The following is a 22,572-nucleotide window of genomic DNA, read 5'->3' as shown; positions in this document are numbered from 1 at the left end:
CGAACCCCGGTTCCCGGTGTGCAACTGCAGCAAACCGCAACCGCAAGCCTCGCTCTCTTAAAGGCCTTTTTAGTTATCAGCTTCCTCATTCACCACAACTCGTACATGAACATGTATCCATGAACTTTCTCTACCCATTGTAAAGCCATTGCCTTAGCCATCACTTCACACAGGCTCAATTCACTGTAAAATACAGGCATTAGATGATATTTTGCAAAAGCAGCTGTATATATTTGAAAGAAGTGAAATAATGAAAGTAATAACTTGCACTAGGAGGTTCCCGTCTCGCTCACCTCCACATTCTATTCCACCCGAAAGTTGTAGATCTGGCCCTGTACAAACTGATCGAAATGAAAAAAAACGAAGATTAGATTCAAGGGCAGACTGTAAGCTCGAATAAAACCCAATAAAGGCGTCATATTTAGTATGTGCCTGCAAATCACCGATCACTAGAGGGCGTTCACGGCCAAATAGTCAAAATCTCGTCGCGCACTGCGTAAAGTGACGGTAGAAGCCGTCTACCAATCAAAACCAGCGATGCGAATGAAGGGTAGTCACGGCAGACGGGAAGATTTTTGACCATTGGCTGTGGGGGCCTCAGATATAAAAGGGGTGTGTTCCGGCGCGATCACGTAAGTGTATAAGAACAGTTCTGGAGCTGTTTTCGGTTCATTTGAGTGTTATCTTTCCCGAGTATTTGGAGTTTCAGTTATAGTTTTAATAATGGCTACCTTCGTGACATTGAATATATGTCTTGGAAAATATACAATGGTATATTGTAAACAAGTGTATACAATTGACAAAATGAATCAAGAGCCATTGGAATAGGCTGGAATGGAAATTATTCTACATGTAGCCCCTTCAAACTAGCTTTAAAGGACCCAAACAATTAAAAGGGCTTCAATCTGTCCTTTGTTGCCATGCTGTTTAACAATGTTTCAACCTGCAACTGATAATGGGTGGTTCCTAGTGAGGATTACTCGTAAAACATTGAGATCAAGAAAACTCCAACCCAAAAGTTACAATAATGCAAATAAACGTCAGATGCACACAAACCCTCTAAAAGTATACATTTATTTGACATTAATTACAAGCATGACATTTAATTAAAGCAAAAAAAATAAACATTTTGTCCTAAACCATTACAGAGAAAGATTGGATGCCAGCCTTTGAACAAGGTTATCTGTGTGTAGGCAGCACTGTGGTTAAACACGTCAGTTGCTTTGAATTTGTTGTACTCACATTAAAAATGGGACAACATTTCAAGAGTGAGATTAGCACGGAGAAACAAAAGGAGAGCAGATGTGGAGAAAGACCAATTATTTGATGCTCCCATTGGCCTCAAAATTCTGCATTGAAGGGAAAGTCCTTGTGATTCACACTCCTGAGAAAAAAAAAGAAAAAAAGAGGAATCTGATGTCACCGTCTGACACAGTACTGCCCACTGAACGCTTTCCCAACTAGACCACACAACAGTTACTTAAAATGACTAAGCAAAACTATAAAGAGCCTGTTTCATCTTCATATTGTGAAAAGACCTCAAATTGATGCCTTGTGTCTAAAGACTGGCCAATTTACCGGTTTACTGACATTCTCACCCCTGAATTGGTATTTGATAGTACTAGCATTTGTCCCAATATATAATGATACTATACTGTAGATTTTCTTCCTTGCTTGGTAACTGAATGTCAAATTCTTCTGAAACATCATATTTCAGAAAACTGGAAGTTAATGGAAATTTTTGTAAAAAGCTTTGACATCATTAGTCAGGCCCAAAGAAATATGGCATTAGTCAGGTTGTGTATTCCAGGCCTCAGCTAACAATTCACATGCAAGGAGCACCGTCTATAAGGAATAAGAAACAATATAAAGAGTTGAGAAAAGGATGCTTTTAATGAGAAAATGTAACAGTTTATTAAGAAATAGTAGAAAGTATTTCTAGTTGTATGAAATTAAAATAATGTTTTACTGACTTCATTGTAGCCTATGCCCAGCCTACTTTAAAACTCATGAGCATTTATTCATTGTAAGTAATTCTGCAGCTTATGACATCCATATGCAGTGTAGGCAAAGTACAATTAAATTGACATGTTTATTAGCCTACCTACACTATGTTATAGTAACCTTTTCATTACCACAGACGCACATAGTCAGGACTTAGATAATAGGCTACTGTTTATTTGGCTAGGCACACTAAATAGGCAACACTACATTCTCTCAAATTATAAGCTCCACCTCAGGCACAGAGAGGCAGGCACAGAGAAATGCGCACGCACTTCGGAGCAGTCTAAGCGGTGTGAGTCGTGTCGACTGTAACCAGAGAATGGGCTAGAGAGACGGGACGGGACGTAGACGGGCTCTGCTGTAACGCAAAAAATCTTGAGCAAAAGCAGTGGGGGATGCTGGCGGGACTATTGCAATGCAACAATAAGGGAATTAGCTGCCATATATTTGATTATTCCTAAATTAGACTGAAAGTTATTTGTGTTTACCGTATGGAAGGGCAAAATGAGTGCAGCAGGACTAAAATATCCACTCCGAATAGACGTCAGGGGCAGTCTACTTCGGCAGTGGCTTCCTTCCGCGGTTGGAAGCTAGACTACCGTAAATCCTCAAATTGTGTCCGGGGTCTTTTATTTACTTAGGCTGCACAAAGCACAGGTCTTTATTTGGGGCAGGCTTGTATTCGAGGCAGGCCTTCATTTCTTATTAGGCGAGTCCAAGAGTCCAAGCGAACCTCCTGAAACTTCCGGATACATCCGTCTTTATATCCAGGGTGCCCCAACACTCCCCCTGCCCAGTGGCCTGCTTTCACACAGAGGCCTTGAAGTAGCAGCACCTGCCTGCGCATTTCATCATTGACATCATGTAACTTTGACAAAAATAAATATTGGACATCATTTTCATGGTGATCTCAAACAATGCAAGTAGACATTGTATGGAAATAAATGCAAAGCAATGGGAGGGTAAGAAATTAATTCAACAATTTAAAGAAAGCTACAGCAAGATCTCTCATTCTGTGTGTGCGTCAATCTGATCACAAAATTGGACGAAACGGAGTCTTCTTGCCTCAAATGTAGCATGAGATTTGGTACAGTCTGAACAACCTCTTGAGCTCCTGTCCTGCCTAGCACCAACCCTTATTGAATTTATTGGCCCGTGCACACACACACAGAATGTGCACACCACAGCCAATTGTTAAGATGGGATAACAGGTTAATGGATAAACAGTATATATAGTGAGTTCCACAATGTTTGGGACAACACATTGTTTTCTTGATTTGGCTCTGTATCGTATACATTTAGATTTAACCAGGTAGAAATGACAGCACTTTTTATGCATCACCACCTCATTTCAGGACACCACAATTCAGTTGCTAAATCAAGAAAAATGTCAGTCCAAAACATTATGGATGTCACTGTAAACACTTTGAGTCATTTTTTGCTTGTAACATCAATGTTTGAAAATTAATTTATGATGAGGTGTCATTTAGTCGTGGGAGTAAAGTAGTAAGCGGTCACAACCGAAACGACTGTTTTTTGGTTAGAATTTTTAGTAAAATGAATAGTCAATCATAAATCCAAGATATTGTGTTGGTGAGGGTGTATATGGTCTCATAAATAAGTCAAATTAATATCATATTTGTCAGTTTTTACAGAGAAAATGTGTATAGAGTTTTCAGTAAATTTCATTAATTAAAATTTTTATATAGAATAATTGATTAATCAACAAGTCAAGAATCAAAAAAATGTTTTATTTATTGTTTTTAATGAATGTATCTTGTATGAAGTGTAATGTGTAATAAGATTTTTGGAAAAAGAATACACATTTCCACTTCTGTAAAATGGCCCATATAATTGGTAAGCAGCTATATGGTAAGCAGATCCTATTGTAGCTATATGGATATGCTTCCAAAGACAAATAATATTGAATATATTTGGAAGAAAGAAATATTCATTTAAAACACAGAACATTGTATTTGTACTCAGGAACATCCCTGCCCAAGCAATGTTTAGAGACGGCAATGAGATCAGCTCAATGGTACTGATCCTTCTTCCTCCTTCAAAGCCAAACAGAGTGCTCAGTACTCCGCATGGAAAGGATAGTCTTTGTGGTTTGTCCACCTGAAATAAATGCAATACACATGAGATGGGCAGCAGAGAAAGTCAAGGACCTGCAGGGTTTCTGAACAGATTTGGTTCATAGAAATGTGAATCAGTAAGAGGTGGCTGTTTGCCATACTGTTTCCATACTCACAAAGGTAAGGGAAAGAATCTCCAGTTCCTGTTGAAGCTCGTGAGAATTGCCATGTCATCTTCGCTAAGCTCAAAGTCAAAGACCTGTAAATGTAGTACACTGGATAGGGAACTGGGCTTGTAACCTAAAGGTTGTAAGTTTGATTCCAAAACAGGCTGCTTAAGCAAGCTCTGCTCAGTGTGAAAACTCCACATAACTGCAATACATTCTGGCCTTTCTGGCCCTCTGACTTTTCAGAATCTAAATCTTCTTCTTTCTCTTTCCTCAACTGTTGAGCAACACCTCATTCGGAACTGTAATACCTCTTTTCACTCGGTATAGGCTTTCCTGTACACTAAATTGTGCCTCGCGCTTTGGTGTCACAGCAACTTTTACCTGGAAGTTCTCCTTTATGCGTTGAGGTGTGGCAGACTTGGGAATAACAATCACATTCCTCTGGACATGAAAACGAATCAGGACCTGTTTTGAGGAATAAGCAGTTTAGAAGACTGTGGGACTAAACTTGTCTCAGTATGTTGTGCGATACTAGACACGCTTCCTTCCGAAAAGAGTTTCAGTATGCCTAAATGAGTAAGGAGTACGACTGAGGTTTCCGTGTCCTGATAATTCTTAAACCAAAACAATTAATACAATCCAATGCATCCAGTATAGAGAAATAATGACTTTTATATTAAGTGTAAAAAATGTTTGTAGAAAGATTTTAAATATGATAATCAAGGTGTGGCCAACACAAAGATTCCATACTGAAACCAGAAACCAAAAAATCTAATGACAAATTAACTAACAAACAGCACCATTAACTTATAAACTACTGCACTCCATTTGCACAAGCAGATTTTGCATATGGCTGCTTAACTCGGCATATAATTCAAACAATTACGTTTTGCGTCAGAGATGAGATTCAAGATCATTTTTGCATACATTCACATCGATTAGATTGGGAAGAAAACAAGATTTCAAGTGTGGTGAAAGGTTTCTTAAGCCAATTTTTGATGTCTATTGAAGCATTGGCTTGCTCTTGTTTGATGTAGCTAAACACAAATCTAACTCTAGGTACGATATGTATAAATGTAATGTATGCTGAGGTCTTATTATTCTGCATAAAATTATGAAATGCCAATATTCTCCTGGGCAGACTTAGTACCATGACCTGAGCACTGTGTATTTGTTAGCCTAGCAGTACATCGTTAGCATTTACTCTACCTGTGCTGTGGTCTTCTTGTACTTGTCAGCTATGGCCTTGATCCTTAGGTCCTCCAGTAGAGTTGGCTCTCCAGCTGGTGCACTGCAGAAACGGAGAATGTTATATACTGTGTGTATTTAACCCAAAGCCTGGGCTCAGGATAGGATACGTCTCCCAAAATGTCTGCTCACAAAGGTCTATCCGGAGAGCCCAGGGGGCTGTATGCCGTCACAGAGATGCCTTTGGAGTGACAGTAATCGATCAGTTTCTCCTGGGTCAGGTAAGGGTGGCACTCAATCTGAAGAGGAAACGGGTAGCATGAGGTGAGCACCACTCTGACACTGCACCGCTGGTCGTGCTATTGTTACTGGTCGACTGCCATCATGACATCAAAACCACAAGCTGTGAGAAATAGTTTTTTCATAACATTGGTAATTCTTAGTAAAACACAGACCAGGCCTTAACTGTACTCCCATGACAATTTACTGTACTGTCTCTCACTCTCAGATGCACATTTAATAATCAGATCTGCTTTATTGGTATGGCAGGTTAATGCAATAAAAATTGAAATAAATATTTGTGTTGGAGAAAGTGCATTCGCCTCATGCACCTTTTTTTTTTACCGTACCTCATTTACGTCATGCACTCATGCAGAAATCTAAGCAGGAATAAGTTGAGGGAACGTGCAGGAGAGTTGTTACTGTTGAAACCAACAGTAACAAGACAGCAGTAGAATAATTATCTCGTATTCAATTATAACACTGCCACCGGGAAACAGGTGACAGAATGACTGAGGTCCTGTGCTGATAATAACATTAAGGTCCTGGGCTAAAGCTGAGAGGACCTATAGATCAATAGAAAAAGAGGAAGCCTGAGGAACTGTGCCCTTTTGACTTCAGACTCTACCTGGTTATTGGCAGGCTTGTGCTTGAGGCCCGGTTTGTTCAGTATGGCCTCAATCTGTTCATGGTTGAAGTTTGAGACTCCAATGGCTTTGACCATCTTTAAATCTACCAGCTCTTCCATACCCTATACAACAAAATAACATTACCTTTGGTTTAATTCACTGCAATAATAATAATATGAATGACTTTCAGTATTTCAGAGACATAGATTAAAATCTTGGACCTAGTTTACATACATACTTTACACAATAATAATAGCATCTCGAGTCTCAAATCTGAAATCTTGTATTTATATAGAAGGCATGTTTTATTTTCATTAGAAATATATATATTTTTTTAAATAAAAAAAATAAAAAAAATAAATAAAAACAAGATGACTGATAAGGGTGAATTGCTTTACCTCCCATGTGTCTAAGAAGTCAGTATTGCTGGGTAGTGCTTTTTTATTGTCATCCAGAGGAAACAGCTCATCTCCAACCTCCTGTGATACAAGAGTTAATTATTTTTAAAACATTTTCCCCATAATAATAATAATATTTTCCAAGGGAGTACTGCCTTTGGAAGGAAGCTTCAGAAGCCGCATGGTTGTTTGCCTTCTCCCAAGAAAGAAATCACAAAAATGGTTTTGGCCTTACATGTAATGAGTTGTGTTAGGAAGCCTGACCAGAGTGGCAAGAAGTTTGGTAGGAGGCAGACGACAGAGACTTGTCCCGGCATCACAAAAGGTGTTTTATTTACAAAAACAAGTGACACCGCTACATGTGCAACCAAAAAAAAAAATATATATATATATATATATATATATTTTGTGTGATTACCTTCACACCCATTGGGAGGTGCATGAGGTAGAGGTCCAGGTAGTCCAGCTTCAGGTCATTCAGGGTCTTCTGACAGGCAGCCTTCACCTTGAACTTTTCATGGAAGGTGCACCACAGCTGTGTAGAATAACAGTGCTGTGACCATTCATTTACAATAATTAACTGACAAATGCAGGAGAAAACCAACAAAGGAGTTTCAACAAAATCAACTCCAAGGCTACAGCACCAACTCATCTAGAAAGTCACAAATGATTCCCAGAACATCCAAATAACTGCAGGCCTCTCTAGCCTCAGCTAAGGTCAATGTTCATGACTCCACAGCAGTGACATCATCAATGAACACAAGTGAGCCAGTTCCAGTGGCAGCCACACACCCAAGCCATAACACTACCTCCACCATCTTTGACAGATGCAGTGGTATGCTTTGGATCAAGAGCTGTTGTCTTTTTGTCTCCACTTCACTCTTTCCATCACTCTGGTACAGGTTGATCTTCATCGCATCTGTCCATAACACTTTGCTCCAGAACAAAGTCCGTTTTTGTGAACTGAAACCTAGCCATTCTATTCTTGAAGCATGCTAGGGGTTTGCGTCTTGTATTGAATATGCTGGTGCAGTCTTCTCTTGATGATTGTCTTTAACACACCTACGTCTACATCTGGGAGAGTGTTCTTCATCTGTTGAAGAGTTACACCGGGATTTTTCTTCAAAGGATTCTTCTGTCATCCATACTATAATGGCTTTCTGTGGCCTATCAGGTCGTTTGAGCTCACCAGTGTGTTCTTGTTTCTTAACAATACCAAAAAAAAATTCTTTTTTCTATGTCCCTGGCATCGCCTGTGGTCATGACACACACCCTGTAGAGGAAACATGAGCCTTTTGATGCAGTGAGAGATTTATTCCCCAATCTGTCATAGAAATCTACTTTTTTTCAATCAAAGCAAAATCAAAAACAAAGATTATTCTAATAGATCCTCTGATCAGCACAATTTACCCAGAAGCCTCATCCTTCCAGAAGTTACCATACCTACCTTACTGACAATGAAGAGGTCTTCCCTTGTCACCACTCCTTCCTTTATCATGGCACAGAGGGCAGCCCCAACCTCACCTTCATTTTGGTAGACATAGGCCCCATCTATGTGACGGTACCCCGTCGCAATGGCTACTTTCAGGGCTTCAGCCAACTGTCCAGGAGATACCTTGACATTGAGGTGGAGGGAGAGAAAAATGAAAGAAAAATATTTTCAGAGAAATGGGGAGGGAGATCAATGGTTTTCATGTGTTTTGGATTGTAAAAATTCGGATTAATTTCCCAAATCATCAGATTATCAGTGCTCCATAACAAATCAGACACAAGGTTTGTCACACTCTTTGGTAGTGTTAATTTAATTATTTTTTTACATTTACTGTATTTTTTAAGTCAAATACATAGAGCCCGGCTGCAAGTGGAGTAGCTCGCTCATTCACACTCAGAATACAAAACATAGGGAAATCTACATTGAGCACTGGATAGGGATTCAATGTATTAAGGTTATTGTTTTGTTTTTTTTTCTTTCTGTTTCTCAGAATCTTTTTTCATCTTACAATTTACAGTTTTTTGTTTTTTTTGTCATTGGCATTGTCTTTAAATTGCTTCAATTTGCTTGGGTATATTAATATTCATATTATTATTATTCTGCAACTTGAACCCAGTCCCGATAGTTCAATACTTGTCACCTGCCAAATCCAAGTTCACCGGGTCAACAAATCCTGACCAAGGCAATCACGGATAATGGGGGTTATAAACTTGCTCTGTCGGCCCGTGGTACTTCCCTTCCCTCAGTGACGCCTTGAAGGCAGGCGTTGCCTCCAAGACTATCGCAGACCTATCTGCGCTTTCATATACAAGTGGCGGTGTTTGTAAAAATGAGCCAGTCACACAGAATCATGGAGAGAGCAACTGTAAGGTATTGCCATACATAAGCAATATTTTTTTTGTAGGATTAGTTTAGTATGTTTATTGCAGTTGTACGGACAAGCTGTCCACCAGCATAGCGGATGGGTCAAGACCACATCATTTGTGACGTGTATTAAGAATATGCTGTTGCTGCATTTATCAAACCTATCATGCATTTTGAGCTGCAGGCACTTGAAAAACCAGTGAGGCAAATTAACATACTTTATTTCATAATAGCTTCGGAAAACTAAAAGTTTTCAGAATGGGTTTTCGTAGGATAACTACTGTAATGAACATAATGTATTTAATAATAGTTTCGAGAATTAGCCTAACTGTGGATTATGTAGGCTACAGTAGCCAGTTACAGCGACTTTGACACTTTCTTTTTCGTGAGGACGGAATTCACTTACCCTCCACGTCCCCAAGCCCACGATAGGCATGGCTGCATTGTTGATTAACTTGATAGACATTTCTGTAGATGACAAGCCACCAGCTAGGTGTTATGTACGGCACTGAGGACCCAGACACAGACCATCGGATAATCCAAAAACGTAGTTTATTCGTCCGATTTCGTCACCAGGAGATGCAATACAAAGACAAAGACAGAAGGCAAAAGAATGGTCGAGAAAATATCCAGAAAATCAAAAGTACAAAAGGGCGAAAGTACAAAAGGGCGTAGGCAAAAATCTAAGTCAAAACAAAGCAGATAAAACTGTTTATCGAAAATGGTACCCCGCCCCCCGTCCCATCTGGAGGTTGTGTCACTCCACGGCCCCCCCCGCCCTACATTTTTGTCATTTGGCAGACGCTTTTAATCCAAAGCGATTTACAAGTGTATCATATCCACAAAAGTATCATATCCATAACTATACACATGGAATGCTGTTCTAAACATATAGTCGTCATCATCAAGTGCAATTTATTTATTTTTTTATTTTTTTTTGCTTTTGTTTTTTTTGTGGGGTTAGACAAGGATAGGGATATCAGAAGGGAGGTCTAAGGTAGAGTTTGAAAAGGTGTGTTTTGAGTCTGTGTCGAAATAGGGGGAGGGATTCCGCTGTCCTGACAGTGGTAGGCAAGTCATTCCACCACTGAGGAACCAGAACGGAAAACAGGCGTGAGCGTGCAGCTCGACCGCCAGGTGCTCGTAGAGAGGGAACCATAAGGCGACCAGAGCTGGCAGACCGGAGTGGTCTAGCTGGGGAGTAGGGTGTGATCAAGGATTGTATGTAAGGTGGGCCAGTCCCCTTAGCAGCCTGAAATGCCAACACTAGGGCCTTGAATCGGATGCGTGCGGCAATAGGAAGCCAGTGGAGGCCAATGAGAAGCGGGGTGACATGAGCCGACCTGGGCTGACTGGGGATCAGGCGGGCTGCAGCATTCTGAACCAGCTGGAGGGGCTTGATGGCACACGCTGGGAGACCGGCTAGGAGGGAGGTGCAGTAATCCAGGCGGGAAATGACGAGTGCCTGGACTAGGAGCTGTGTGGCTTTCTCCGTCAGGAGATGACGGATACGGCGTACATTATCCAGAAAGAACCTGCAGGTTCTGGCAGTGGAGGATACTTGTGGAGCCAGGGTGAGGCAGTTATCAAGAGTCACCCCAAGATTCTTTGCCGTACAGGAGGAGGAAACTACAAAGTCCTCAACAGACAGTGAGAGGTTGATTGACGGAGAGGACTTAGCAGGGATGTAGAGAAGCTCAGTTTTGGCAAGGTTGAGCTTCAGGTGATGGTCATCCACGCAGAGATATCAGCCAAGCAGGCAGAGATTTGTGTGGTGACTTGGGTGTTGGGGGGAAAGGAAATAAAGAGTTGGGTGTCATCAGCGTAAGAATGGTAAGAAAAGCCATGGGAAGAGATAACAGAACTAAGAGACATGGTGTATAGCGAGAAGAGGAGAGGCCCAAGAACTGAGCCCTGCGGGACTGTAGGGGGTGAGGGTCAGAGACTGAGCCCCTCCAAGTCACCTGGTAGGAGCGACCAGAGAGGTAGGAGGAAAACCAAGCGAGTGCAGACCCTGTGACACCCATCCCAGACAGCGATGAGAGCAGAATCTAATGGTTGACTGTATCAAAGGCGGCCGACAGGTCGAGGAAGATGAGGACAGAGGAGAGGGATTTGGCTTTAGCAGAGTGGAGTGCCTCAGTGACCGCGAGCAGGGCGGTCTCAGTGGAGTGGCCACTCTTGAACCCAGACTGGTTGGGGTCATGGAGATTGTTCTGGAGAAGATAAGTGGACAGTTGGGAGCAGACCGCCCATTCCAGAGTTTTAGCGAGAAAGGGAAGAAGAGAGACAGGCCGGTAGTTGTTCAGGCCAGAGGGGTCAAGAGTAGGTTTTTTGAGCAGGGGAGTGACTCTGGCCCTCTTCAGGGAAGAGGGCATGGTGCCGGAAGAGAGGGAGATGTTGATTAGAGAGGAGAGAAAAGGGAGAATGTCATTGGATATAGATTGTAGGAGGGGAGAGGGGATGGGGTCAAGAGGACAGGTGGTCGGGCGGTGGGATGTAAGGAGTTTCAATGTGTCGGCGTCAGAGAGTGGAGAAAAGGAGGCTAGGGAGTTGGGGAAGGTAGGAGGGTCAGCAGGGGGAGAGGGTTGAGAGAAGGAATTGTGAATGGCTTCAACCTTCTTTTCAAAGAAGGAGACAACTGTGGCAGCAGGGAATGACCGTTATGTGTGTGCCCTCATATTTATCCTATTTATTTACATTTCTATCTTTTGCGGGTTATTTTTATTTTTTATTTTTTATTTTTTACTCAGCAAAATCGTTTCTGCATGGTAAGATTTACAGATTTGGCACTTCCAACTTTCCGAGATCTGTTCTCTAGCCTTTGACAAGGAAGGCAGAATACATGGTTGGGAACGAACACGGAAGATTTTGAGTGAAAGTGAGGAGACCTGTGTGCTCAAGTGGCTCTGGTTGTACTGAAAAGGGCACAGGCAGTCCCTGCTTATAGCTTGTGTCATACAGCTATTACATGACATTATTGGCATTTGGCAGACGCTCTTATCCAGAGCGACTTACAACAAAGTGCATACCCATAACCAGGGCTAAGTGCGCTGAAAGACCCTAGAGGGAAGTACAATTTCAATTGCTACCCATACAACAAAGATAAGGACCAGGGCCTATTTTTTATTTTTATTTTTATTTTTTATCAACAAATAAGCAAACAACAAAGAAAAAGTGACCAAACTTAACTATCCAAATACTGCTTACCTAGCCAACTAAAAATACCAAAACACAAAATAAATCACAAAGACAACAATTAAGGTTCACAGGGAGGTAGGGAGGGATGGGGAGAGGTGCTGCTTGAAGAGGTGCGTCTTCAGTTTGCGCTTGAAGGTGGGGAGAGATTCTACAGTTCTGACCTCAACGGGGAGTTCGTTCCATCACCGTGGAGCCAGAACAGACAGTAGTCGTGAGCGTGAGGTGGAGGTTCGAAGAGGGGGAGGTGCCAAGCGGCCTGTGGAGGCTGAATGAAGAGGTCTGGCAGGGGTGTAGGGTCTGATGATTTTTTGTAGGTATTACAGTGGTTGCTAGAACATTCATGGTTCTTTTAGAAGCAAATCAAAGCAATTTCCACCAGTTCAATTAAGCTCATTTCCATTTGTTCCGCAACCGTGTCCCCCATTGGCAAAATTGAGGATCTCAACATAGAATGATTTTATTTTGGCACAAGCTATTTATGACATTATTTAATTTGTAAGCAGCTATTACAAAAGGAGCTTGATAAAGTAAACTATCCTCTACAGGAGTGGGGTAGCGATTGAGTTTTTAAATTGTAAGCACTCGTGTTACTGAAATTCATTTATTACTTAGATCATTCCAATTAGGCGCCTTGTTGACAGTGTACTTCAAATTACAGGATCATTTTTAAGTTGGGCTGTTAATTTCATTTTGTTGCAAAAGACTCAAAAATATGCTCTTTATGATCCTTCACTCTTTTTCTGGTAATAGAATCGTAATACTTGAATGAAGAACTGCTACATGAGTGTAAAATACAGAGAGAAAGCCCTTGCAGTTGTGAAAGGGGGATTTGGTTGTCTATTTTTCAACTGAATGCATAACGGCACCCTGCAAAGAACAACATAATGTGTAAATATGGTGTAAAATCTTTAGTACTGTAGCTTTTTCAATTACTTCATGGTGCCAGAGGACTCATCCAATAAGCTACTTCCTTGTGTCTCTCACTTTTTAGTGGGAGAATTTTGTCATTTTGTCACCAACATAGCTGATGAAGCTAACAAACCTTATGAAATTATATTTGACTTTCTGCCTATATTTGATCCACAATTACCCCTTTTGATGTTGCTTTCTACAAAGTAGCCAACTTGCTTAAATTGTCTTTTTATATTTTCTTTCCCAGTTGCCTTCTAATAATCCACTGGTGAAGATGTTGAATCTTCCTGTTCTTGAACATAGGTACTGGAATGCTCATGAATACTTATTTTCAAAACCCCAGAATGAGAGTGACAAAAGCTAGCCATTCTCTGCCATCATGGTAATCTACCAGATTATATGTAAAAAAAAAAAGCAAACGTGTTAAGGGGTTACAGTTAAGCATTGCAAAATGTAAGTTATAATGTGTACTGAGTTTTGCGGGACCTGCTGGGTGACCAGGATAAAATCATGCAATCGCTAAATTCTAATGTGCAAATAAATTAAAAACGTGCACATTCATAAGCAGTGGTGCTTTTTCTGGATGCTTTTTCTGGGCATTTTTTTCCCGGAACATTGTCAGATTTTTTGCTGTTGGCAGTCATAGGTCACTGCGTGCGTGCGTGCGTGCGTGCGTGCTTCTCTTTCTCCTCCTCAAAAGTATTTTTGTATGAAGTTCTGCCCCCTCTTCATGTAGATACTGCTGCTAACTAGATGGATTACGGTTTCTTGTTCCCCACAATAATTACAGCTTCAATCTACATGCTTATTAATAGAGTACTGTTTACATGTTTTTCCTAATCTTAACGTTCTCCTCCTTCCTATTTTCCCCTCCAGATTGTGTATTCACAACCAATGCAGTAATTCTAAACCAATAACAACCCTTACTTTCCCTGATCCATTCTTCTTGCAATCTGTAGTTAATTTTACTTTTAATGACCCTTTTAACCTCTGTTTCACAGATATTTTCATCATTCTGAATATTCTCCAATTAGCCTAGCTCTCTTAAAGGCCTTTTTAGCTATCAGCTTCCTCATTCACCACAACTCGTACATTAACATGTATCCGTATCCATGTATCCATAGAAACACTTTGGAATAATAACTGAAGACTCAGAAATGAAATGTTACTGTAATCAACAGAATCTGCACTCACTAATGCCACATATGAGGAAGAACTGATCCCTCTCAGGTCAAACTTTCTCTACCCATTGTAAAGCCATTGCCTTAGCCATCACTTCACACAGGCTCAATTCACTGTAAAATACAGGCATTAGATAATATTTTGCAAAAGCAGCTGTATATATTTGAAAGAAGTGAAGTAATAAAAGTAATAATTTGCACTAGGAGGTTCCCGTCTCGCTCACCTTCACATTCTATTCCACCCGAAAGTTGTAGATCTGGCCCTGTACAAACTGATCGAAATGAAAAAAACGAAGATTAGATTCAAGTGCAGACTCAGCTCTAATAAAACCCAATAAAGGCGTCATATCTAGTATGTGCCTGCACATCACCGATCACTAGAGGGCGTTCACGGCCAAATAGTCAAAATCTCTGCATAAAGTAACGGTAGAAGCCGTCTACCAATCAAAACCAGCGATGCGAATGAAGGGTAGTCACGGCAGACAGGAAGATCTTTGACCATTAGCTGTGGGGGCCTCAGATATAAAAGGGGTGCGTTCCGGCGCGATCACGTAAGTGTATAAAAACAGTTCTGGAGCCGTTTTCGGTTCATTTGAGTGTTATCTTTCCCGAGTATTTGGAGTTTCAGTTATAGACTATTTTAATAATGGCAACCTTCGTGACATTGAATACCGGAGCAAAAATGCCGCTTGTCGGTCTCGGAACTTGGAGGGTTGGTCTCATTTAGATAACATGTAAACTATTGTTGTAGCCTAATAGCAGCTTTGATAAGATAAATTGTAGCTACATAATTGAGGAAAGTAGATAACGATACAATACGTTACATATTAGCCTTGTTCGCACACGGGACCGTACCTATTACTGTTAAGATTTTAATCCCGCAAACCAATGGGGATAGTAGAAATTCCAGTCTGAATTGCTATTCAGATGAGATAGTCTCTCCATAATAGTCTTTTCTTTACTCCATATACTGAACCGCCTCAGCGTGGAGAACCGTTTACACTCTCAGCTCTCAGAACAGAGTCGATCTCGTGTCCTGTTTGATGTGGTAATTTTCATATTTTTTGGGTTGCATGATCGTTGCCAAACTTTAAAGTGCACTGTGGCTTTTACATTTTTTTATTTTATAGGTTTTTATTGATTTAAAAATAATATTTATTATTATTATTATGGTTCACTCATTCTCAGATCACTGGGGCTATAGTGTAGTGGTCAGATTTTACTCCATCTCTCTGAGGATATTTTCTGTGCAACTTATTTCCTATGGCAAGTCGGTCTGTGCATGCTGCGCCTTGGCTCGACAGTCTAATTCAATTTCCTCTTTCTGTTCGTCAGTCCTCCCCGGGCCAAGTGGCTGGGGCAGTGAAGGCAGCCATTTCAGCTGGATACCGCCACATTGATGGGGCTTATCTCTAAAAGAATGAGACCGAGGTTGGGGAGGGGATTCATGCCATGATCAAGGAGGGCGTGGTGAAGAGAGAGGACCTGTTTGTGGTCAGCAAGGTGCAAAAACATGTCTGTGTGCTTGCTATGACTCTTACAGTGACTGTTGTTTGCCCATGCATACCAGGTACATGTCTGCCTCAAGATGAGTTTGTGTGATAGACTGCTAGTGGCTGTTGACATGGAGCTTGTGAATTGAAATCCCAGGTGGGACCAATGAGCAGTATGTTTTTCATCCCGAGCAGGGGTCTTATCCTGATTGCCTGTTTGTAAATGTTTTCACATTCGTTTTGGCATTAGAGGCAGGATAACTGGAAGCCACTGTTAACAGAGCCTCTGTCTGCAGCTGTGGTGCACCTTCCATGAGAAGTCCATGGTGAAGGCTGCCTGTCAGAAGACCCTGACTGACCTGAAGCTGGACTACCTGGACCTCTACCTAATTCACTGGCCAATGGGTCTGACGGTGAGCTCATTATTTCAAGGAACTCCCTTGTAATACATTCAGAGTGATGTACATACTGTATCGATCAAAGGACTGTTTGTATTAAAACCAGACACGTATAACTACATTTACATTTTACATTTTTTGTCATTTGGCAGGCACTTTTAATCCAAAGTGCATAGGTTCTTCCACAAGTTAAAGCTTCACATCCATAACTAGTAAAATACACATGAAGTGTTGTGCTAAACATATAGTCATGATAAGTGCAAATTTATTTTTGTTCTTTCTTTTTTTTTTGGGGGGGGGGTTGGACAAGAGGGATAGGGATATCAGAAAGGGGGGTGGGGGGGACTAAGGTACAGTTTGAAAAGGTGTGTTTTTAGTCTGCGTCGAAATAGGGGGAGGGATTCTGCTGTCCTGACAGTGGTAGGCAAGTCATTCCACCACTGAGGAACCAGAACGGAAAACAGGCGTGAACATGCAGCTCGACTGCCAGGTGCTCATAGAGAGGGAACCATAAGGCGACCAGAGCTGGCAGACCAGAGTGGTCTAGCTGGGAAGTAGGGGATGATTAAGGATTGTCTGTAAGGTGGGGCAGTCCCCTTAGCAGGGCCTTGAATCGGATGCGTGCGGCAATAGGAAGCCAGTGGAGGCCAATGAGGAGCGGGGTGACATGAGCCGACCTGGGCTGACTGGTGATCAGGCGGGCTGCAGCATTCTGGACCAGGTGGAGGGGCTTGATGGCACAAGCTGGGAGACCGGCTAGGAGGGAGTTGCAGTAATCCAGGCGGGAAATGAAGAGCGCCTGGACTAGGAGCTGGGTGGCTTTCTCTGTGAGGAGATGACGGATACAGCGTATATTGTAACTGAGGGTATGCAATAGCCTATACAGTGTTGACTTTATTCTACCGCAAAGAGAAATCCTGACCAGAATAGAATATGGCTCTGGGTGCAATTGAAAACCCAGGTGTTTTTGGATTTATGGTTATTCACCTGGTTTATCTAAAGTGCGTGTGTACGCATCCATAGTTTATACAGTAAATTAGTCAAGATTTTGCCTCTCCCCTATTCAAAATTAATTTGTAATAATGACATTGCTGTAATTCTTTAGGCTGAGACAGAGGAATTTCCTCTAGACAGCGAGGGGCTCACCGTGTCAGATGGCACCAGCTTTTTGGATACTTGGGAGGTGAGTGAGAGATGAGTCAACAGCAATGTTACATTACTTTTGGGAGTTTTTGCAGAATAAGATGCTGCTGCTGTTTATGTCCCAGGGTATGGAGGAGCTGGTAGATGCTGGGATGGTCAAGGCCATTGGAGTCTCCAACTTCAACCATGAACAGATTGAGGCCTTATTGAACAAACCGGGCCTGAAGTACAAACCTGCCAACAACCAGGTAGAGACACATTATTCTTTTAACATTACAGAATTTGAGAACGGTTATTTGTAAATTTGCTATCATTTTTTTTTCCCAGCAGCAAGACATGAGGTTGTATGTGCAAATATATCAATATATCACAGGGCCAGTCCCTACTAGGCCTTTATAATCACTTCACATGGGCTTTATTTCTTAATTTTCTGTGAGTGATTTTGATCTTTATGTGTGTGAGATATGTGTGTATGTATAAACTACTGGATGCCTAAAATTTCCCTTGGGATGAATAAAGTATCTATCTATCTATCTATCTATCTATCAAATACAGACATGTGCACACATCTGATTCCTGGAATTTTACTACAGCTGATTCGTGCCTCTTAAGCTGATTATTCAATGTCCATGCCACCATCTTGTTCACGCAGACCATAAAGCAATTCATCCATGACTCGTATGCGTTTACCACTTGGTAAGGCTGATTTGGGGTAGGTGAACAACACTTCAAGTGACTCTTAACACTCCCTGAAAATTGGGCAATATAGCAAAATAGGAATATTCTGCTGGTAGTAGTGTTAAGGAAAAAAAATAGGTTCACAAGATAATAGTCATTGCACTTATTTGCCTCTAAGGAAGGCTTCAGAAAAACTAAAATCCTTGCAGCGCACTAGAAATTCAGCAGTGGCAGTGCGCTGTGGCAGCCTCTTTGTAGCTCGAATGTTGGGTCATACTGCATTTTGGCTTGCGGTATAGCTGGAGCCAGGCTTACTGAAGGGAAATGAGCCTGTCTTCACAGTGCAGTGACCCATTTCAAACGAGTCTCACTATACCTCAAAGTATTCATGTTTGTGTAGATTCGTTTTTTTGTTTTATTTAGTGCGTATTTTTTGATCAACTCATATTGCAAAGAGGGCCTGATGATCCTCTCCATACCATCCATCCATTCATCCATTATCCTAATCCGCTTGTCCTGAACAGGGTCACAGGGGGGCTGGAGCCTATCCCAGCATACATTGGGGCGAAAGGCAGGAATACACCCTGGCCATGTCGCCAGTCCATCGCAGGGCACACACATCATTCACTCACACACTCATACCTACGGGCAATTTAGACTCTCCAATCAGCCTATCCTGCATGTCTTTGGACTGTGGGAGGAAACTGGAATACCCGGAGGAAACCCACGCAGACACGGGGAGAACATGGAAACTCCGCACAGAGAGGCCCCGGCCGACGGGGATTCGAACCCAGGACCTCCTTGCTGTGAGGCGGCAGTGCTACCCACTGCACCGTGCTATCCATACCAAATGACTAAATTCAGTTGCCTAGCTCAGAGGCACAAGGGCCTTATTGACAGTGGCAGACCAGCGCCAGTAAAAGCCACCATGTCTCCCACAGTAATGCAGGGGTGTGATTATAAAACAATGTCTCCATTAAATCAGGTTAGTGTTTTTCTTATCCTTTACACACTATATTGATAGTATTAGACTTTTATTGATCTATATCCAATAATGTTGGACTCTAGCTGGATTAGGGTTGAGCTATAATTAGATTACATTTTTCTTAATATCTTGTACCCGAGTGCTTATTATTCTTAGTTTGGTCTTTTGCTTGTTTCTGTTTTTTGCGATAATTAAATTTACAGGGTTGCATATGAGCCCATTGCATTATATTTTGTATTATATGTTGGTTTCCCAATACTGGCATCAGAGTGAACAGAGGTGACAGAGGAGAGGCATCAGCTTGTGCTGTGTGTTCTCTGTTCAGATTGAATGCCACCCCTACCTGACCCAGGAGAAGCTGATCAACTACTGTCACTCCAAAGGCATCTCTGTCACAGCATACAGCCCCCTGGGCTCTCCAGACAGACCATGGTGAGCTGGCTGTGTATTGCAGTGCCAGTCTAGGGAGAGAGAGTGATGGTGATCTTGTGCTAGATTTCCTGTGTTTGTGGTCAAAAGGTTTTGTATGGAAATTTGAGTGTACTATTATATGAATCAAAGTTTCAGCTCAGCCTTTTCAACATCTTACAATTTTTATTTCTGATTTGGTGCTTTTTCCATCCATGCCATCCCATGTTAAAGAGTTTACTAAGCATACTTGACATTAATTTTAGTTTTACTTCAAGCAAAATGGTATACCTCTGCATACTATACTATGTTTTCACATGGGATTAGACTTTGCTGAGAGTCTTTGTGAACCTCCGGTCGTGCCGATATATCGGCCTTTTTTTTTTTTTAAACCCATTTTTACCTTATCGGTCCATATCATATCATTGCCACCCAACCTATTAATTTCAGACGTGTCTTAACCCAACCAGAAATAAATTAATGAAATGCAGACTTATTTTGTTCGTACAATTAAGCACGATCCAGTAGAGAATACAGTAAATAGCTCAAATTGTGTCCGGGATTCTATTTGAAGCCGGGCCTCGGATAATAGCCGGGGGCGTGGTCGATTCGGACAAATAAAGGCCGGCCCCCAAATACAAGCCGGGGTAATATTGCCTACAAGTAGGACTATCAGTCCATGAGCACTAGAAGACATTGTTTCGATTTAACTCAATCAAATAAAAGAGCTCTTCTTAATATTTCATATTGTTGGTTGGTTTCATACTGTTGCCAATGAAAAGTTGTTGTCCTACACCATGGGTCTCCAACACGTTGCTCTCAAGCTACCAGTCGCTTGCCGCCCGCCCGCCCCCAAGGCTGAAGCAGTATACATCTAAACACAATTGTTGCCGCAAGGCATTCCAGCCTACGAATTTAATAAAAAGTAAATCAGGCAAAATTAAAAATTAACTCAATTTAGGCTACTTGGCTACGCAATAAGGTTTCCATGTATTTACAGCACAGCGCACGTTCAATGAATGAATGAAAGCGGCTCCCTTGGCTCGCAATAAACAGACGGGAGGAAATCCCGACACTCTTTCAACTACATAAAAGTTAACAGTTTCAGTGCCCATCAGTCCCAACGTTTAGTAATAGAATCAAACAGTAAATTAAATCCCAAACCAAAGCGAAAATCATTTGATAGCCTACCGGTATGCTGCTCCAAACGAAACGCATGTCTCACAATAAAACGCACTTTAGGAAAAAAAGATCGTTAACTTGCTGTTATCTACGCTAATTTGTTATTGTTCATGAAGGCGTGTCTGGAAAGTTGTTATTTTATGGATTCTGGACTTGTATGTGATTTATTGTTTTTGAGAATATCTGCAATAAACTAAGTCTGTTAAGACTGACACTATGACTTACCAAACGGTGTTTCCTGATTAGCCTACACTAATTGATTTCTGAACGGTTAGAGGAAGTGTTGAACAGTGTTGGCCCACTTTAAGTGTAGCCTTTTACTTTATTTCTAAGAATAAAATTCTACACCAGAAGCCTAATAAGAAATAAAGGCCTGCCTCGAATACAAGCCTGCCCCAAATAAAGACCTGTGCTTTGTGCAGCATAAGTAAATAAAAGACCCCGGACACAATTTGAAGATTTACGGTAGTCTAGCTTCCAACCACGGAAGGAAGCCACTGCCGAAGTAGACTGCCCCTGACGTCTACTCGGAGTGGATATTTTAGTCCTGCTTGCCCTTCCATACGGTAAACACAAATAACTTTCAGTCTAATTTAGGAAGTAGGAACATCAAATATATGGCAGCGAATTCCCTTATTGTTGCATTGCAATAGTCCCGCCAGCATCCCCCCACTGCTTTTGCTCAAGCTTTTTTGCGTTACAGCAGAGCCCGTCTACGTCCCGTCCCGTCTCTCTAGCCCATTCTCTGGTTACAGTCGACATGATTCACACCGCTTAGACTGCTCCGAAGTGCGTGCGCATTTCTCTGTGCCTGCCTCTCTGTGCCGGAGGTGGAGCTTATCGTTGGAGAGAATGTAGTGTCGCCTATTTAGTATAATAGAAATTCAATATCCTTAATTATTTTATGTTATTGAAAAAGTCAAATATGATAAATTAATATCGGCCAAATATCGGTATCGGCCACTCTAGGCCATCAGATATCAGAGATCCCATATGGCCAATGCTTTTTACAAAAATTTCCATTAACTTCCAGTTTTCTGAAATATGATGTTTGAGAACATTTTGGCAAAAGAATTTGACATTCAGTTACCAAGCAAGGAAGAAAATCTATAGTATAGTATCATTATATAGTGGGACAAATGCTAGTACTATCAAATACCAATTCAGGGGCGACAATGTCAGTAAACTGGTAAATTGGCCAGCCTTTAGACACAAGGCATCAATTTGAGGTCTTTTCACAATATGAAGATGAAACAGGCTCTTTATAGTTTTGCTTAGTCATTTTAAGGAACTGTTGTGTGGTGTAAGCGTTCAGTGGGCAGTACTGTGTCAGACGGTGACATCAGATTCCTCTTTTTTTTCTTTTTTTTTCTCAGGAGTGTGAATCACAAGGACTTTCCCTTCAATGCAGAATTCTGAGGCCAATGAGAGCATCAAATAATTGGTCTTTCTCCACATCTGCTCTCCTTTTGTTTCTCCGTGCTAATCTCACTCTTGAAATGTTGTCCCATTTTTAATGTGAGTACAACAAATTGAAAGCAACTGATGTGTTTAACCACAGTGCAGCCTACACGCAGATAACCTTGGCTGGCATCCAATCTTTCTCTGTAATGGTTTAGGACAAAATGCTTCTTTTTTTTGCTTTAATTAAATGTCATGCTTTTAATTAATGTCAAATAAATGTATACTTTTAGAGGGTTTGTGTGCATCTGACATTTATTTGCATGATTGTAACTTTTGGGTTGGAGTTTTCTTGATCTCAATGTTTTGCTACTAATCCTCACTAGGAACCACCTGTTATCAGTTGCAGGTTGAAACATTGTTAAACAGCATGGCAACAAAGGATTGAAGCCCTTTTAATTATTTAGGTCCTTTAAAGCTAGTTTGAA

The 22,572-nt window shown here is 41.3% G+C and overlaps 2 protein-coding genes across 2 annotated transcripts; one reads left to right on the top strand and one right to left on the bottom strand.

The window, feature by feature from the left end:
- Nucleotides 1-3,776: 3,776 nt before the first annotated feature.
- LOC133134849 (aldo-keto reductase family 1 member B1-like) lies at nt 3,777-9,796 on the bottom strand. The gene is made up of 10 exons (XM_061251346.1): nt 9,509-9,796; nt 8,194-8,361; nt 7,165-7,281; nt 6,747-6,827; nt 6,348-6,470; nt 5,633-5,739; nt 5,462-5,543; nt 4,634-4,717; nt 4,259-4,341; nt 3,777-4,125 (listed from the first exon to the last, which is right to left on the bottom strand). The coding sequence occupies exons 1-10, from the start codon at nt 9,566-9,568 to the stop codon at nt 4,083-4,085; spliced, it is 948 nt and encodes a 315-aa protein (XP_061107330.1). The 5' UTR covers nt 9,569-9,796; the 3' UTR covers nt 3,777-4,082.
- A 5,231-nt stretch (nt 9,797-15,027) lies between these two features.
- Nucleotides 15,028-22,383, top strand: LOC133134966 (aldo-keto reductase family 1 member B1-like). Its single transcript, XM_061251629.1, is given in 7 exon segments — nt 15,028-15,108; nt 15,732-15,899; nt 16,186-16,302; nt 17,393-17,470; nt 17,556-17,678; nt 19,419-19,525; nt 22,060-22,383. Coding segments are annotated over 7 exon segments (702 nt in total). The 5' UTR covers nt 15,028-15,042; the 3' UTR covers nt 22,103-22,383.
- The last annotated feature ends 189 nt before the right edge of the window (nt 22,384-22,572 follow it).

The sequence above is a fragment of the Conger conger genome, chromosome 8 (assembly GCF_963514075.1).
Source record: "Conger conger chromosome 8, fConCon1.1, whole genome shotgun sequence".
NCBI classification, from domain to species: Eukaryota; Metazoa; Chordata; class Actinopteri; order Anguilliformes; family Congridae; genus Conger; species Conger conger.
The sequence above is the reverse complement of the archived record's forward strand: the minus strand, read 5'-3'. Positions and strand labels throughout refer to the sequence as shown.

Excerpts from the sequence above, each read along its gene's own strand:
- LOC133134849 (XM_061251346.1), bottom strand. The coding sequence starts at position 9,568 with ATGTCTATCAAGTTAATCAACAATGCAGCCATGCCTATCGTGGGCTTG. Across the intron at positions 8,362-9,508 it reads TGGGCTTGGGGACGTGGAGG|GTATCTCCTGGACAGTTGGC; the intron begins GTAAGTGAATTC and ends CTCAATGTCAAG. Across the intron at positions 6,471-6,746 it reads ACTTCTTAGACACATGGGAG|GGTATGGAAGAGCTGGTAGA; the intron begins GTAAAGCAATTC and ends TTTGTTGTATAG.